General features: G+C 49.6%; 4 protein-coding genes across 4 annotated transcripts; 1 reads left to right on the forward strand and 3 right to left on the reverse strand.

The window, feature by feature from the left end:
- Positions 1-745: 745 nt before the first annotated feature.
- N7447_003822 (uncharacterized protein) lies at positions 746-5,724 on the forward strand (the record flags this gene model as incomplete). Its single annotated transcript, XM_057228097.1, has 3 exons — positions 746-1,895; positions 1,948-2,770; positions 2,829-5,724. 3 exons carry the CDS (start codon positions 746-748, stop codon positions 5,722-5,724), a joined length of 4,869 nt encoding a protein of 1,622 aa, XP_057087438.1.
- A 966-nt stretch (positions 5,725-6,690) lies between these two features.
- Positions 6,691-11,722, reverse strand: N7447_003823 (uncharacterized protein; the record flags this gene model as incomplete). Its single annotated transcript, XM_057228098.1, has 4 exons — positions 6,691-10,172; positions 10,574-10,624; positions 10,678-11,308; positions 11,402-11,722. The coding sequence occupies 4 exons, from the start codon at positions 11,720-11,722 to the stop codon at positions 6,691-6,693; spliced, it is 4,485 nt and encodes a 1,494-aa protein (XP_057087439.1).
- A 793-nt stretch (positions 11,723-12,515) lies between these two features.
- Positions 12,516-13,550, reverse strand: N7447_003824 (putative mitochondrial methylglutaconyl-CoA hydratase (Auh); the record flags this gene model as incomplete). Its single annotated transcript, XM_057228099.1, has 2 exons — positions 12,516-13,086; positions 13,186-13,550. The coding sequence occupies 2 exons, from the start codon at positions 13,548-13,550 to the stop codon at positions 12,516-12,518; spliced, it is 936 nt and encodes a 311-aa protein (XP_057087440.1).
- Positions 13,551-13,765: 215 nt separating this feature from the next.
- Positions 13,766-16,925, reverse strand: N7447_003825 (uncharacterized protein; the record flags this gene model as incomplete). The annotated part of the gene is made up of 2 exons (XM_057228100.1): positions 13,766-16,777; positions 16,842-16,925. 2 exons carry the CDS (start codon positions 16,923-16,925, stop codon positions 13,766-13,768), a joined length of 3,096 nt encoding a protein of 1,031 aa, XP_057087441.1.
- Positions 16,926-17,006: the final 81 nt, after the last annotated feature.

Here is a 17,006-nt window from a genome sequence, read left to right on the forward strand (position 1 = left end):
GGCAACTTGAGATCTAGACTTTCTCTACGAGCGATTTAGATATTATAGATGTTTTGGAGTAGAGCATATATTGAGTTCATAAAGCTATTCGTAATAGAGAAATAACCTCATGCTTATAAGGGTTTCATGGTACGGCTACGTTAAATCTAGTTTGGGCATAGACTGAGTGGCTCAGGGCCAACGTGATTAGTAAGTTCCACTGACCTCGCCATATTGCCTTTTTGGGGCCCCATGAGCCAACATATTACGCAATTACAGATGTGATATGAGATGTGACTCGTATGAACTCAGGTGATATTGTATATATTACCGTTTAGACTGGCGGGGTTGGAGTCCAAGGTCGAAATCCGACCTGCGTTTTGGCGAGACATCTACTGAGCTTTAGTCTTCGTTCAAAGGCCTTCAAAGGGGTCTTGGTCCGTTTCAATTTTAAGAGAAGGAATATGGTTAGATTAATATATTCTGAGAAGTTCCGTGAAGTTGTGCGTGCGGCTGATAATAATCGTGCCAAGCGCCTAATACAGCTTTACCCCGTTAGCCGCTTGGCACGATTACCTGGTGGGGATTCATTCTGTCTTTCCCCCAGAGTTTGGGCTATTTTGTGTTATTACCTCCAATGATCTAGTTGGACCAATTTTCCAAGACTAAATCCACGAGTCCCTCTTCGTTCCGATCATCCATCGACTTCCTTCGGCACACCGCGTACTATCTTGCTCATACCTGCACAGTCCAGCGTGATAGCAACATGTCTGAGAGAGTTGGACTGATCGGGGACGACGGAGAATCCACTGAGATGCCCATGTCTCGCGGGATGAAAAATAAAACGGAGGACCCTCAGCATCGCTCGACCGAGGTGATGTGTAGCGACTACACTGTCGGATGGATCTGCGCGTTGTCTAAAGAGCAGACTGCCGCGACGGCTATGCTAGATGAGATACATCCTGATCTCCCTAAGCCGTCCGATGACCCCAATACATACACACTTGGGTCTATCGGCAAGCACAACATTGTCATAGCCTGTCTTCCTAAAGGAAGGATAGGTACCAACTCAGCGGCAGCCTTCGCGACCCAAATGGCGCGCACTTTCCCATCCATCAGGGTCGGTCTGATGGTAGGCATTGGTGGCGGTATCCCTCCCAAAGTCAAACTCGGGGATGTCGTTATCAGCGCTCCTGTGGACCAATATCAAGGGGTCGTTCAATGGGATCTGGGTAAGGCAGAGCAGGGTGGGAAGTTCAGGCGTACCGGTGGTCTAAATAGCCCCCCAAGCGCACTGTTGACGGCTTTGACCAAAATGGAGACTAGGAGCAGGCTCACTGGAAATAATCTACCTCGGTATCTAGAGGACATGGGGAAAAGATGGCCGAACCTAGTGCCCGAGTACAGCGGACCGCCGTCATCAGAGGGCACCTGTATTTCTCCAGCCAATTCTCATAGCACACGAAACAGGTCGCGATTTACCTTTTCTGTCATTTGGGATATGATATTGGCCCTTCTTGGCTACCTCCTGGGCCGGCACATATTAGCCCCCCCGGATCGTGGTGGCGAATTGGTTCAGTTGAACGTGACTCCAAGGAAGCAGGAAGTTATTGGCGTGCATTATGGCTTGATTGCATCCGGTAACCAAGTCATCAAAGATGCGAAATTTCGTGACAGTGTCGATGAGAGCCTCGGAGGAAATGTGCTGTGTGTTGAAATGGAAGCAGCAGGGTTGATGAATGACTTCCCCTGCCTTGTCATCCGGGGAATATGTGATTATGCCGACTCACAAAAGAACAAGATTTGGCAGGAATATGCTGCAGCTGTGGCAGCAGCATGTGCGAAGCAACTTCTAGAGTATGTACAGTCGAGTGATGTCGCCGGGGAGCGCCCCTTGAAGGATATTCTAAGCCAAGGTTAGTTTTTGGCCACTTTATTATCATACGCGATTCCTAATAAAGCCCTAAGTTGGCGAAACTACCCGGAGAACCGAGGCCCAGGTCCAAAAAATGAGTCTCAAATTGGATAAAAAGGAAGACATTAGGGTGCTCAATTGGCTTTCGGCAGTCAACTACGGTCATCAACAGAGTGACATCCTGAAAATGCGACAACGAGGAACTTGCCAGTGGTTTTTAGAATCGGCTCCGTATAAGAACTGGCGAAGCGTTCGTCAACAGACGTTATTCTGCCCAGGTATTCCTGGAGCAGGAAAAACAATCATGACCGCAATTGTTGTCGACGACCTCTACAGAAGCTTTTTTGATGACCAGACTGTTGGAATTGCGTATGTATACTGCAACTTCAACCGACAAGATGAGCAAAATATCAACGACCTCCTCGCAAGTCTAGTCATGCAATTAGTCCAGGGCCGGCCTTCCATACCAGATAATATTCGCAATCTTTACACCCGAAATATGAAGAGAGGCACAAGACCTTCATTCGATGAAATCTCCAATGCCTTATTGTCTGTGGTGGCTTTGTTCTCAAGAGTCTTCGTCATCATAGACGCGCTAGATGAAGGTCAAGCATCCGATGGACGCGTGTCAATATTTCTGTCCGAAATGTTCAAGCTGCAAGGCGCAACAGGAATCAATTTCTTTGCTACATCAAGACCTATCCCAGTGATTGAAGAGAGGTTCAAGGGATGTCTTACACAGGGCATATCAGCATCACAAGACGATATCAGCGTTTATCTCGACGATCATATTACTCGCCTTCCAGGGTTTGTCCAAGAAAATCCAAATTTGCAAATTGAGATCAAGGGCGAGATTATAAAAGCAGTGGAGGGAATGTAAGTGGATCTGATTCCTTGGTCAGTAGGTTATACTAATATTCTATTTGTTATGAAGGTTCTTACTTGCTAGGCTTCACCTGGACTCTTTAATTGGAATCAAATCAACCAAGGCAATTCGAATTGCTCTACAGAAACTTCCGAAGGGATCAAATGCATACGACCATGCATACGATGTGGCCATGAAAAGGATCAATGGCCAAGTGCCTTCTTCTCGGGAATTAGCAGAGCAGACTCTCTCATGGATTACCCGTGCAAAGAGGCAGCTTTCTATCACAGAGCTTCAGCACGCGTTAGCGGTAGAATTGGGAACACCCGAACTCGACGAAGAGAACATTTCACAAATCACCGACATACTCTCCGTCTGTACTGGTTTGGTGACAGTTGACGAAGAGAGCAACATTATACGACTCGTACACTACACGACGCAAGAATATTTCGACCGAACATGGAAACATTGGTTTACAGATGCAGAGGATGAGATTACAAAGACTTGTGTCACTTATCTTCTGTTTCATTCATTCGAGAAAGGGCCTTGTCAAAACTCCGACGAGCTTAATGAGAGACTGCAAGTTCATAAGCTCTTTGACTATTCCGCAAACAATTGGGGTCACCATGCTCGCGAGGCGTCGGCTGTACACCCAAAAGTCATGGACTTCATCGCATGTAAAATGAAGTTTGATGCGTCAAATCAGGTATCACTGCGGGCTAGAAAGCGGAACGGCTTTCGACCCCTTGCACCCGCCCCCAAAGGAGTGACAGGCCTACACATGGCAGCTTACTTTGGAGCAAAGGAGCTTGTGAAACTATTGATTGAACAACGCGTCATTACCAACTCACAGGATGGGGATGGCGACAAGGCAATTACTAGGGCGCAACTTGACAAAAGAGCCGTTATAGATGAAGACGATAACGACGGGCGAACGGCCCTATCATGGGCAGCAGAGGCTGGACACGAGGCAGTGGTCAGACTCCTCCTTGACGAGGGTGCTGATATAGAGAAAAAAGACAATGGCTCTGATCTAGTTCCGACAGTGTGGCTTCTAGCCGGTGTGAGTCATACACACGAAGTTCACACTGGTCAAACACCGTTGTTCACGGCAGCCGGAAATGGACACGAGGCAGTGGTCAAACTCCTACTTGAGCGGGGAGCTGATATAGAAGCAAAGAGCAGTACTGGCAGAACAGCGGTTACATGGGCTGCAGAAAATGGACAAAGCGCAGTTGTCAAGCTACTAGTCAGCAAAGGGGCTGACATGGAGGCAAGAGATAAAAGCTTTGCACAAGCCTCATCGTCAGCCGAAGCACAGAAAGGAGTTAATATCCAACAAGTCAGCGCTGGTATGACACTACTGACACGGGTAGCACGGAATGGAAACGAGGCAGCTGTCAGGGAGCTACTTGACCAAGGAGCTGATATGGAGGCAAGAGACATAGGATTTGGCCGAACACCGCTGGTGTGGGCAGCGCGGAATGGACACAAGGGAGTGGTCGAACTACTGCTGAGCCGGGGCGTTGACATAGAAGGGAAGGACAACGGCGGCGCAACGGCGCTATCCCGGGCCGCAGACAATCGTAGGGAGGAGGTGGTCAAACTACTACTCGAAAACGGTGCCGACCTTAACACAAGGAACTGCAATGGCCAGACACCACTATCAATAGCAGCAGGAGAGTGGGGAGGCACATTTAGTCTCAAGTTTCTCCTCAAGCACGGGGCAGATGTCGAAGCTGCGATGCATGGCGGATGGACACCACTTATTTGGGCGTCACAATACAATCAGCTGGAGTCAGTCAAACTACTCCTTGAGCACGGTGCTGATATCAGAGCAACGAACGATCATGGATGGTCACCACTATATGCCGCCTCATGCCATCTGGAGATTGTCAGATTGCTGCTGGACAAGGGCGCCGACATGATTGATATTGGAGCTAAAGACGGATGGACGCCACTACATAGAGCCTCGTCTCATGGTCATACCCAAATTTGCGACTTGCTATTACAGAAAAAGGCAGACATGGAATTGACAGATCACCAGCATCGCACGCCACTATACATGGCCTCAGAAAATAGTCATTCCGATACGGTTAAACTACTCCTCGAGAATGGAGCTGATATTAATGTCACAAGCAGCGACGGATGGACGCCAGTGAATATGGCTTCAAGTCGTGGTCATCTTGATATAGTCAGGCTTCTGCTTGGGTACAGTGCCGATACTACAATTGGAAACGATGCTGGGATAACACCTCTTCATTCTGCATCTCTCAACGGATACCCTCAGATAGTGAGGACTCTTCTCGATCATGGTGCGGAACCCACCCTTGCAGATAAGAAAGGATTTGCACCTCTGCACATGGCTTCAGAAAGCGACCATCTTGAGGTGGTCAAGCTATTCCTCGAGGCTTCAAAAGCTAGCCTTGAGGTCCAGGATAAATGCGGTCGGACACCTCTCTTCATCGCTGCTGCTAGAGGTCGGACCGAAATCGTACGGTTGCTTCTTTTATATTCTGCTCTTCCGAACGCGCATGACCGCTATCAAACGACAGCGCTCTTCGCGGCAATCCGGAACGGACATGAAGAAGTGGTTGAAGCTCTACTTCCCTTGACAGATATTACAGGCCACTTTGAGGACGGTCTTGGGCGGAGTTTGGCCTGGTGGGCGATGAAGTCCGGGTGTGTCAAAATCATCAACCTTGTGCGGCAATGGGCTCAGAAAATGGATATCGAGATTTGCGAGAGTGACCTCAGTGTTGAGTCCTCTTCAGTCTCATCCAATGAACATAGTAAATCGTGCGATGTGTGCACCCGCTTTATGACGTCTGATCGCGCATACTACCATTGCAAAGGTTGCAATGGGTTTGAAATATGTCAGGAATGTTCTGAAATCGGTATTCACTGCCTCGATAGCTCTCATGAGTGGATCCTTCATAGCTCTGACGGTTTGGCATGTGCTTGAAGTATTTTTTGCTGCATACTCACAAGCCCGGGAGCTTCCACGTTTTGTATTAAGTAGATTAGATCTTGTTGGGCTACGGTATATAGAAATAGCAGGAATATTATCAGATTTACCTCTTCCGTAGGTATGTTCAAGAGATATATACTACATAGTTCACTAGAACCACAACTTACTGCTAGTCCAACCTGATATCTTGAGTTCCTATCTTCGTATCGAGCTACACTCGGAGAATGTTCATTCACGCAACCATGGATTGGTTGACAAGCCTGTTCACGGGAAAAGATTCTACGAAAGCAGAACAAAAAGCAAAAAGGCGAAAGAGCCAAAAACAAAGTCAAAGAGTTCGTGCTCGGGAGAGGGAGCTCCGATGTGGAAAGGATAACAATGCTAAACGGGCGAGCTTTTTCTGGGGTTCGCCGGGTCAGACATACGAAACTGATGTTCATGGTCCAGGTGAAGGAGTTCGAATGATCGGACATCTCACAGGGTCAATTCTATGGGTTCAAGGATAGATCTGCGAAGAAACGCGCCGGTTTATCACTCTACAACATACAATAACCAGGGACACACTGTAATATTACCCTTCTGACCATGACCTCGGGAGGTTTATCTGAAGTAACAGAATCAAGGACAAATAGATCATGGCTAATGAATGGTGAAATATCATGCGTTTTAATTCGAAGCGTTGAAGATCCTCTAGATGCTATAGTTTTAGTCAACCGACTCTCAACTCCAATTAACACCACGGTTTGGGATATCACCAAGCCTCATGGAAGAAACTATGCCAAATCAACCACAGATGCGAGATGAGCAAGTATAAAAGGACAATAAACACACCAAGATAACAACCTTGTATGCAAATGCAATAGAGAAACAAGAATAATAATAAGAAGAAGAAGAAAACAATGAAAACCCAACACTAAAACACCAGCGCTGAGATACCAGCACTGAAATACAACACCATCATTAGTACCGCATACCCAAATCAACATAATTAGTGCGCGAAGGGGAGCTCCCACTACGCGTACGAGTCCCATTCCCATATACTCCCAGTCGGGGCGCGGGCGCATAGACCTGACCATCATGTTGAATTAAAGGGCCCGACAAATTCGGGTGATATAAGTGATATTGAGGGGGATATGGGGGCAGCAGGCGAGTCGATCCATGGAGTCGATGTCGTGCATCTCGTACATCAACGCGGTGTCCACCAAAATGCAAATACCGCGCTGGCTCAAGCTCCGGGTTCCAGCCCTGGTCGGGATACTTCAGTCTCTCATCCATGGAGCCGAGCTGTCCATTCGATGACAAGGGCGGGCTGGGATAGTTGGGATCTGCCTGGAGAGCACCGCCCCCCAAAGGCAATTCGCTTGTCCAGCTACCAGTCCCGGTGAGCATGTGTTGTTGATGCTGCATGCTCGGTGGTGGGGTTGGAACCATCTCGGTGATCTGTTGGTAACTTGGAATTGGTGAGAACCGGGGTGGATATCGCACGGGTTCTGTAGCCCACGATTGATGGGAGTAGCCGGAAGAGTTACGCGACATTGGCTCCGGGGTGGATCGTTCTGGAGCTGAGCCCATGTGTATGTTGGGATTAGATAATGGCAATGCGCCCGGCATGATTGCGGATGGATGAGCGATCGGAGAAGGTCTAGGGTCATCTGAGGCAGTTATTGAGTCGGATGCTAATTGAGAGGATCGTCTGCGGCGTTGGAAAGCGACGGAAATGTTCTCATCGTATGGCAGCGGTGGCGGGTAGGGAAGGAGGGATGGCACACTTGCAGATAGACCTCGTGGGACCTCCAGATGTGGCACTGAAGCACGCCGAGAGGGAGCCCGGGATCCAGGAGCGGTATGTAAACTTGCTCCTTGATGGTAATTTGGCATATTGAACTCAGGCTCACTGTAGGTTGATCGACTCAAAGTCTCAGTCATCAATTCGCCAGACACATCATTGGCTAGTGGAGACGTAAAGGTGTAGCCCGCCTGACTGTTGAGCGACTCAGTAGACGGTTTCATCTGCAAACCGTCATTCGAATGCAAAACGCTAGCTGGATCCAAAGTCTGCATAACGGGAACTGAAGATGGGTGACGTTTTACCGTGGCGTCTACCTCTAACATTCGTCTTGTAGCCACATTCGCATACGTTGGCATATTCTCTTTGCTTGTCGGTGCAGAGGCGATTGTAGGCTGTGGGGCGTCATCGGACACTTGAGAGTCGCTAGATCGACGCACTGCAGCGAGTGCCTGTTCGGCCTCCGAAGCCGGCATCAAAGAGCTCGCCATTTCGGCAGCGGATGTGCGGCTTGATGATCCTTTTCCTTGGACTGAGGACAGTTTGACCAATGGGGTGTCGATCTTGGTATTTTTAAAGGGACGAGAGCCTTTGTTCCACCTCTTTGTCTGATTCTCTTTATTTGACCTTGGCTTTGAGTGTCGATTGACCACTTGCCACTCTGATAGGCCAGTGGTGGGTGGAGGCGTCGATGAAGGTGTCTTGGTCGGTTTCTCCGTGGCTTGGCTCACTTGTGACATGGCTGGAGATATTCGAGGTGCCTCCATGACTTCCCTATCCGTCTCATAGCCTTCTTCGGATTCATACCCAGTCTGTCTGAATATATGTGGCGGAAAAAGCTCTAACCTGAACCGGGGAGGTGGCATAATCATCTCCTCGGGAGATTCCGCTCGAGGTGAGCCGAGATCACTCCAGTTAAAGGTAGACCGACGAGATAAACCTTCGTCTGCTGAAGAATCGCGGAAGGATGACGATGAGCTGCTTGATCGGTCGAAAACCGACTTTTGGTTCCGGGTGAAGTGGTGTGAGGAGCTTGGAGACATGTTCGCTATTTCTTTGCTTATGAACTTCGTCAATTGTCGCAAATTCTCTCGTGTTTCACGAACTATTAATGGATGGAGATCAATTGTTGCCTTTTTTGGGAAGAGCTCAAGCAGTCGTGAAGCGTGAGTTTCGTACTCTCGGTAGTCCCGGACAAGGCCACAGTCTTCATAATGAGCCATCCGTTCCATGGCGGCTTCATAAGACGTGATGAGAAAGCGAGTGACAACAATCAACCAAGTATCGAAGAAACCAGGATCATTTTTGCTCATGGTACCTTTGTTCTCCTCGTCCTTGATTCGGAGCTCATCACGACAGAACCCCTGCACCACACTGTGAATCTTAACTACATCAACCACCGATTCGTGACGGTAGATTGAGAAGAATCCTTCTTGGCTGCTCTCTGTCAGCGAATCTGAGAGTTCCGGAACAGTCTTCACATCCGAGCTCATCTGGTCGCCCTCAAAACGATGCATAGACGATCGTTGCTGGAAGAGGTCGGCGTCTGAAATCCGTTCAACCAACCCATAATGAATGAGAGTTCCCAGCGTGGTATCGAGATCAGGATCTTCCCCAGCTTGGGCGCTAGTCTGGATCTCCAAATTCTCAGCGGCCATAGCGGCTCGACCGAGGTTCAGAAGGCCCACTGGCACCTGATGACCAAGAAACGAGAGAAGATTAATCAAGTGCAGCGCCTGTTTTTGCTGCAACCGAAACAAATCGTTCATGATGCTCAAGAAAGGCTCTGCAAGCTTCTTGTCCGTCACTTGAGACTTGACATGATACTTTTCAATCGGTTTACCCGTTGCGTTGAGACGATGCCCAATGGCATGGATTGCCAAAGGCAGACATTCGTAGTGCTCAACTATTCGGGTAGCCTTGGAGATTTGCTCGGGTGTCGCTCGCGTAATCCCAAGATCTTTGAACAAAAGCTTGCAAGCATCTTCCACTTGCAACCGCGAGATCATCAAACAATAGGGCTCGTACAATCGTTGCTTTTTGCGCAGCGTTGTGTCGACCGAGGTGTATATAATACTGCACTGTTTGCTCCATGGCAAGACCTCCCTGAACTTATTGATATCATCGTCGCGGTCGAAGGTAACACCATCGAAGACGAGGAGCCAGTCCCTGCGTGTCTGAAGCCAGAGGCGGACTGCATTCACGTATTTCTCAGTCTCATGATACTCAGGGCTCACGGTCACCATTTGCTCAACCAGCGTAGCTTTTTGTGCAATCTCCCAGAAACACTTGTACGTCGATTCACGGGACTTGGCGTCAATCCAAAATATGCCGCCTGGGTAGCAGTCACGATGAGTGAACACGTACTGCCGCGCTAGATGTGTCTTGCCGGAGCCTGGAACGCCGGATATCAGCACGGCCATTGTCTTTTCTGGACGGGCCTTGGCTTTGAACAACCGATTGTGCAATACTTCAAGTTCTTTCTCCATTCCAAAAAAAGTAGCGTTAGGGTGAAATCCTGGAGGTGCCACCAATAGGGACGAATCCTTGATGGAATAGTGGGAGAATTGGAGAACTCCGCTGTCTCCCAGATCAGATACCGGGGAATTTCGACCTTCTGTCGCAGGGCCACGCGGCGGGGGTAGTATGGTTTTGTCTATGATGAAGTCAGCCTGTATGACTCTAAGAAATATCATGATTCTCAAATTGAGAAGAGCGGAGGTCAGCTAGTTGGAGGACATGAGATGGGAGCCACCCTGAGAACAAGACCAATAAACTAAGTACAAAAAGAACGAGCACACTTTGAATTGTATCAAAAATAATAGAGTGAATTTGCAAAAATATTAGGCCCTTTGACTCAGTAGCGAATGGCCAAGAGAATCATAGGAAAGCATTGGAACAAACGTAAGCAAACTGAGATCGAAGTAAAAGCGGAACAAAATCTAAGACAAAAAAGCAAGCGCGCTGGAAAGCTTCATCGAACAGGAGGCTCCTCAATCTCATAGTCCCTCAATGTGACAGACACTTCCGGTGCAGGGAGAAGGTATGGAGCCCTACCATCGTTGGTCAATTCAGGCATGCTTCGGTTACGGGGATCATCTATTCTTGCTGCAATAGTTAGCATTGGAAAGACAAAACATCAAGTTCTGCGCAAGACTCACCGTCATATATTTCCCTAGCCTTGGCCTTCTTTTCCTGCGTACGGGCGTTCTTCTCTTCCACCCAGCGATCCGTAATCACAGCAGGAGCCTGACGGGAGTATCGAAGGATCGCCTCCGCCACAACCTCATAGCCCGCTGCATTGTCATCATCAAACTTGCACATATGGCTGTGGTCGGCCTCGATACCCGCCCGCTCAACACCCTCCATATACGGCGCGGCTGAGTGCTCGTCCACGATCACTTCGCGAGTACCACGCATATCGGTGGACCGTGTTTCATGGAAGAAGTAGATGTGGAATCGGCCCATGATGTCAACGAAAAGACTGTTGATGTGCTGCAATGTTTCATTGTTGGTCCGTAGAGCTTTGACAAGCTGCGGAGACGACTCTATGAACCTCTTCGGGAGCACAGCATTGCAGATATTTTGCAGCAGCAGACCCCATTTTGCAATGTCAGATCCATTATGAGGTGTACCGAGGAAGAGAATGCCAAAAGTGGAAACATAGACTGAGCGCAGATGCTCGGTCTTCTCACTTGAGAGACTACGGGAGTATATCAGGGCACGCTTCACAATCAGGCCCCCCAGCGAGTGGCAGATAAATACTATCGGACGATTGGAGCAATCTTTTAGCTATAGAAATTCAGGTCAGTACTTGAAGCTCTATACTAGCAAGGAAGATATCAAAAGAGCAACCAAAAGCAAAAAGGCGAGGTGTCAACCTACACTTCGATTAGCCGCGAGAGTGGACGCAAGAGTCTCGGCATGGCTGACGACGGTATCACGCGAAGCCCCATCTGTGAAGGCAGTGACATTGGCATTGTAGCCATAAGTTAGAATGCGGGGACGCTGTGAGGCAAGCACGTCCGGGAGAAGGTCCGTTGGCCAGAAGCAACCGGTGTCTTTACTGGTCCAAGTGTCGTGAGGGTGTCCGTTGAGGCCATGAACAAAGACGATATCGATCGTTGGATCATCGCGCGGGGTATAGATCTGCGTCAAGCCAAAGGCCTTGATGGCCTTTGGGTCAACGATACGGGGCTTGGACATAGCAATGGGTAGAACAAAAGCAGTCAGAATGATATTGCCATAGTCTGTGGAGTTGAGAGAGAGGAAGTCTTTGAGGGACTTTGCTTTTATAAATATGTGCAGGTGACTACTGGGGTAAGTGACTGGGGCTAGGGTGACTGACCCAGGTCAGCCGGACTATTTTAGTCGATCCATGGGGTTTTTGCATCAGTTTTGAATCCCGGGGGCCGCACATCATTCTATTTCCACTGTCCTTGGCTTCACCTAGTTTTACCTCCATTGCTTGCACAGCCCTGCCGGGTCGGGTAACTTGCCAGGTACCGTGCCACTCCCGAGGTCAGACCTCGACTTGCCGTTATTCATAGATTCGATGCATCAGTGTGCCTTGTCCGGGGTATGCTGCCTTGCAATATCCCAGGGTAGTATCCCATGAGTCATATCCTAGAACCATGACAAAACATACAAGACAGGATAGATGTCAAGGCAGAAGTATAAATAATAACGGATCTCAGATTCAATAGAAATGGGCAACTTGATCCTGTGGGTATACAACTATTTACTATTACTATAGTCATGACAGGATTGTCTGAGAACCCCTTTTACCCTTTCATCTCTATTGGACGCATGACCAAAAAAGGCAATACCCACATGATGTCTTAATACCAAAATGCCACTCTGGCTTAAGTAGTTCTACTCCTGAAGAATCGGTTTTGCTTCTTCAACCAATAGGAAGAATCTGCACGTAAAAGTCCATAGAATTATAGGACATATCATTTTGATATAGTTTGCCTAAGTAAATCACCATTTTCTACACTTACCTCCCACGGAACGCCGGCTTCCGCTTCTCAACAAAGGCGCGCAGCGCCTCATACCGATCATCAGTCTCGACGACTGCCTCATAAGCTGCATTCTCCGCCCGCTCACCCAAAGCATGAGCTTCGACAGCCTGCATCGCCATCTTGATAGCAATAGGGCCACCTTCACAGATATCCAGGGCGAGCTTGATACTCTCCCGCAGAACGCGTTCGCGTGCAAGACCCTCCTGTGCCTCCTCCTCAGGCAGCACCTCAACAAGACGATCACAGAGCCCAATGAAGTAAGCCTCGGGTCCGGTCACCCGGCGCCCGGTGAGGATCATATCCCGGGCGCGGTTAACGCCGACAATCAAAGGCAGTCGGTATGTGCCGCCAGCGCCAGGGATAATGGCGAGACGTGTTTCGGGCAGGCCGACAGCGCTGGACGAGGCGAAGACGCGCAGGGTGGTGCACAGCGCGAGCTCGAGGCCGCCGCCCAGGGCCATAGAGGAGACGCCAGAGATGGTGGGGATTTGGAGGGCGGCGAGGTTTTTAAAAGTGGAGCGGAGTTTGAGGAGGAAGTCTTCGGTTCTAGATAGTCGCGCTGAGTGGTTAGCTATATTCGCGTGGGTTCAAGTCCCGGGCACTGGGCACTGGGCACCGGGCGTCGGGTATAGGGTTATTTCTCACTCGGCCATGCTCATATTAGCGCGTTCTTTCAGGTCTGCGCCCGCGCAGAACGCTGCATCTGCGTTACTCGCTATAACCAAGGCCCGGGTTGGCCCATTGCCTCCCTCGGCGGCGATGGCGTCCACATGTTTTGAGAGCGCGTCGAGTAATTGGGTCGAGATCGCGTTGCGGGCTTTAGGTCGGTTCAACTGGAGCACACGCACATGCCCTGAACCTGGGGCGGGGACCTGCTGGGTCTTGATGATGTCTTCTTCCGTGCTGGTGCTGTAGCGCGAGATGAAAACCCGGGTAGGCACGGCGGTCGCCCGGAGGTGGGCGAGGGGTGCGGGGAGGCGGACGAGGCGCGATGACATGATGGTTGCCATTGTGGGGATTCAAAGATCGAGTGGGATTACACTCGACCGCGATATCAAAATGAAGAAAGATGAATGCGCTGAAAAGTTCGTAGTGGGAAAATGTTCTCGGAGCTCGGGTGTGGGGAAAGCTGTGAGGCCGACGATTACCGAAAACTACAACGATGAAATATATGGGGTATCATGTACATTGACAAAAGTCCTCTAAAACTACAATATTATATACATCACTGGCAGTATTCTGTAACCTCCGCATCACTCGGCCAGTCCCAGCCTGTCCGGCTGATAAGGTCGTATGCCTCCACGATCAGGTCCGATGGTACCCGCGTGTCAATCCGTTGCTGTCGTTCCAAAAACACTCTGATCGCCACAAGGGTTCGACGCATCATTTTGTCTCCATTTGCATGTTCATCTGCAGCTTCTTTCAGTTGATCAGCTGACCGACTCATCCAGTGCAGCAGATGTAACAACCCTTCGTCATCTCCTACCGACCCCAGGGCCCGAACAAAAGCATGTAGCGTAGCAGGTGATGGTATTTGCAGCATCGAGGGAACATTGAGTTGTGTCTCGGAAACAGTTTCTGCTGCAAAGACACTTCGTTCCGCATGCTCCGAGGTTTTGGAGGCTGGGAGAACCAAATGATCAAACTGATGCTTTAAAACGTGCAGCGCATGCTGCATCAAACCATCAACATCGTCATCACCTTCGTTTTTGGCCTTAAGGCGACGAATACGAGCTTTATGAATCAGCATAAAACTTTGTTCGGCAGTGCCAGGGTGTTTGATGGCAGCATCAATGGCTTTTGTGAACGCCACACATAAAATGCGGAATCCTTCCTCGCCGAGTTCGGCATTACACTGCCGCATCCAGCTCAATGCTCGGAGGGCCTGGTGCCATGCCAGTATGCGCTGTAGACTTCGGCTTCTTGAGCCATAATACCCGGTTAGGCGCTCACGGGTCAGGGCCGATAAAATGTGGGTCCAAGCCGGGGTGTAAGGAGCACGTCGCAATTTGGTCAATTGAATCGCGTGCCATAAAGCCCGTGGGTGATGCTGGACTCCTGGATGTTCCTCGGAATATGCAACCAGATCCACTTTGGCACCAGTCGAGCAGTCGGCGGCTATCAAGGCCGGGAAACGATCCGCTGTGAGGATATTTCGATTACCGACATCCAGACTGGCAATATCTGAATGTGCGCATAGAAACTTGACGAACGATGCAAATACTAAGTCTGGCATTTCATGAAAAGCTTCAAGGTCCAAGGTGTGGTAATTGCGAGGCTTCGCCCGCACAATAGAGAGCGCCTCGATTTGGGCATCTGTCAAGCTACTACAATGAAGATAATGCAACCCCGAACGCAGAGAAGTAGCCGACTGAAGTAGTAGGCCAAGGAATCTCCCAGAAGGCCGAAGCCCCTGTGCGCGCATCTGATCAAGGAACTCATTCACGGTAGGTGGTTCTGTGGGCACATAGATTATATCACGGGCAGAAGCCGGTTCAGGGTGAACTTCGCGGCCATCGCCTGGCAGAGCATGACTCATTTGGTCAAATTCGCGTTCTATGGCGTTTCGTCGGTAGATTAACTTTTCGGCCATGGCAGCGTAGATGGCACCCTTCGGAGGCAGGCCATGATCTTGATAGGAAAGAAAACATGCCCAGGCCTCACGGACGGTCCTCGTAGAGCGAATGCGAGCAACCCACATTTCATGATGATTCGCCTTGGGTCCATGTCTGTCTGGTAAAGCTTGCGGGCGACGCATCATAGCCCTCGTCTGCACCGTCGGGCTGCGGTCTGTGTCCCAACCGGCCAAAATCGAGGATATGTCCTCCCAAAGACGATGAGAATAGCCAGCATCTTTCATTTGTGAAAGTACCTGCATCGCACGACTGAACATCCCTTCATTCCCGCGCTGGGAATCAATTCCCAGTTTCTCTTCTTTCCATGGAGGCCATGATGGAGCTTTTAGCTCGGCAGACTGGCGCTCTTCAAATGTTTTCTTATGTGCCAGTTGGACTGCAACCACTGCTCGATATCCTTGCCTCGTGATGGGCAGGACCGGCTTGTGGGTGGCCATAGCTCGAAGAAGTTCAAATTGCGCTTGCTGCTGGATAGATGTTGAGCGGTAAGGAGCAATGTTGGCTGGTATGGAAAGTAACCAAAGACAATCATTAAATTTAACGGTTTTGACGCGATCGTCATTTTGAGTCGCCAAAAGCGACCTCTCGGCATCATCTACCCTTGGGACTGAGAGGAAGCGAGCGAATGCACGTGCAATAGTAAGAAGCGATTGCGGCCACACGCGCCGAGCATGCCGGATTAGACGAACTACCAAAATCATGCAGGTGCCGGAATCGATTAGAGGACGGAAGTCCTCGGGGGGTAGCTCAGGATCATGTTCGGCAACCCCCGCAGGAATTTCAGCGATGGGGAAGGTATGTCCGCTCATGAGATGTAAAGAGTGGATCAAGAGCAAACGGAACGTGTGGGCATCGAGGTTTTGCTGTCTCAGAATATAGAGTGGGATAAAAGGTGGAATGCTTGGAGTAGCAGGGCCAGACTTGGCTCTCTCAGTTTCTAACAAGAACAACCGTACCATTGCCTCGTGTGGATTCTGGCTCTTCATGATCCAGGCCCAAGCAGCCACATCGGCGGCATCGTAGCCACGCGAGGATAAGTAATCCTGACTTGTGTTTCTGAACACTTTCTGGAGAGCGATATCCAAATCCTTGTCCGAACGCTTATCCGACGTAGACGAAAACAGCGAGTCCACCTCTCGTATGTACTCCCCAAGAATAACTGGCAGTGACGGCTTTTTTGGTCGACCAACTGTCCTCAATTCATTTTGTGTTTGGAGTGTGAATTTGGAGTGAGCCCGGTCAATCCCAGCGGGTTGAACATTATATCCAAGGGCGTGGCCAGTGTTTCGCAAAGCTTTGGAGAGATATTCGGCAGGCTTCGGTTTCACTCTGACACTGGGAGTCTTCTCGAGCCTTTTCTCTCCGGGTGAGCAATTCAGCCGGTTTTGGATCACTGTTGCGCATTGTTCGTCGAGCGAGGAATCCGACCGCTTGTTTTTGAAGTAATCATCGAGGTGTAAGAGTTGAGTGTCGATTGCAAGTGACTCTGGCACATTTAGGAACGCGGTGGACTGAAAGGAACGGAAACTGGCTGGACTTAGGCCAGCCAGGGAATTGCGCGAATAATGTACAGGAAACTTGGGGCCATGATGAGATATTGCCTAGGAGATATCAAAATGATTTAGCATTGCATCCAATGAGGGAAAAGGTCGAATAAAAAAATACCTTGTATAAATGACTATTGAGCAGGTCTGCTCTTAGCCGCGATACTCCCGAAAGGCTTCGGGCATGCTTGAAAACTGATGACATCCATGAACGTAGTCATGGGTGAAAGTGCCTGGACGCCACAGACCCATTCAATAGGCTCAAAGAGGTACTTGTCTCCGAAGA

Source organism: Penicillium robsamsonii (assembly GCF_028829455.1).
Source record: "Penicillium robsamsonii strain IBT 29466 chromosome Unknown utg000002l_segment0_segment0, whole genome shotgun sequence".
Classification (NCBI taxonomy): domain Eukaryota; kingdom Fungi; phylum Ascomycota; class Eurotiomycetes; order Eurotiales; family Aspergillaceae; genus Penicillium; species Penicillium robsamsonii.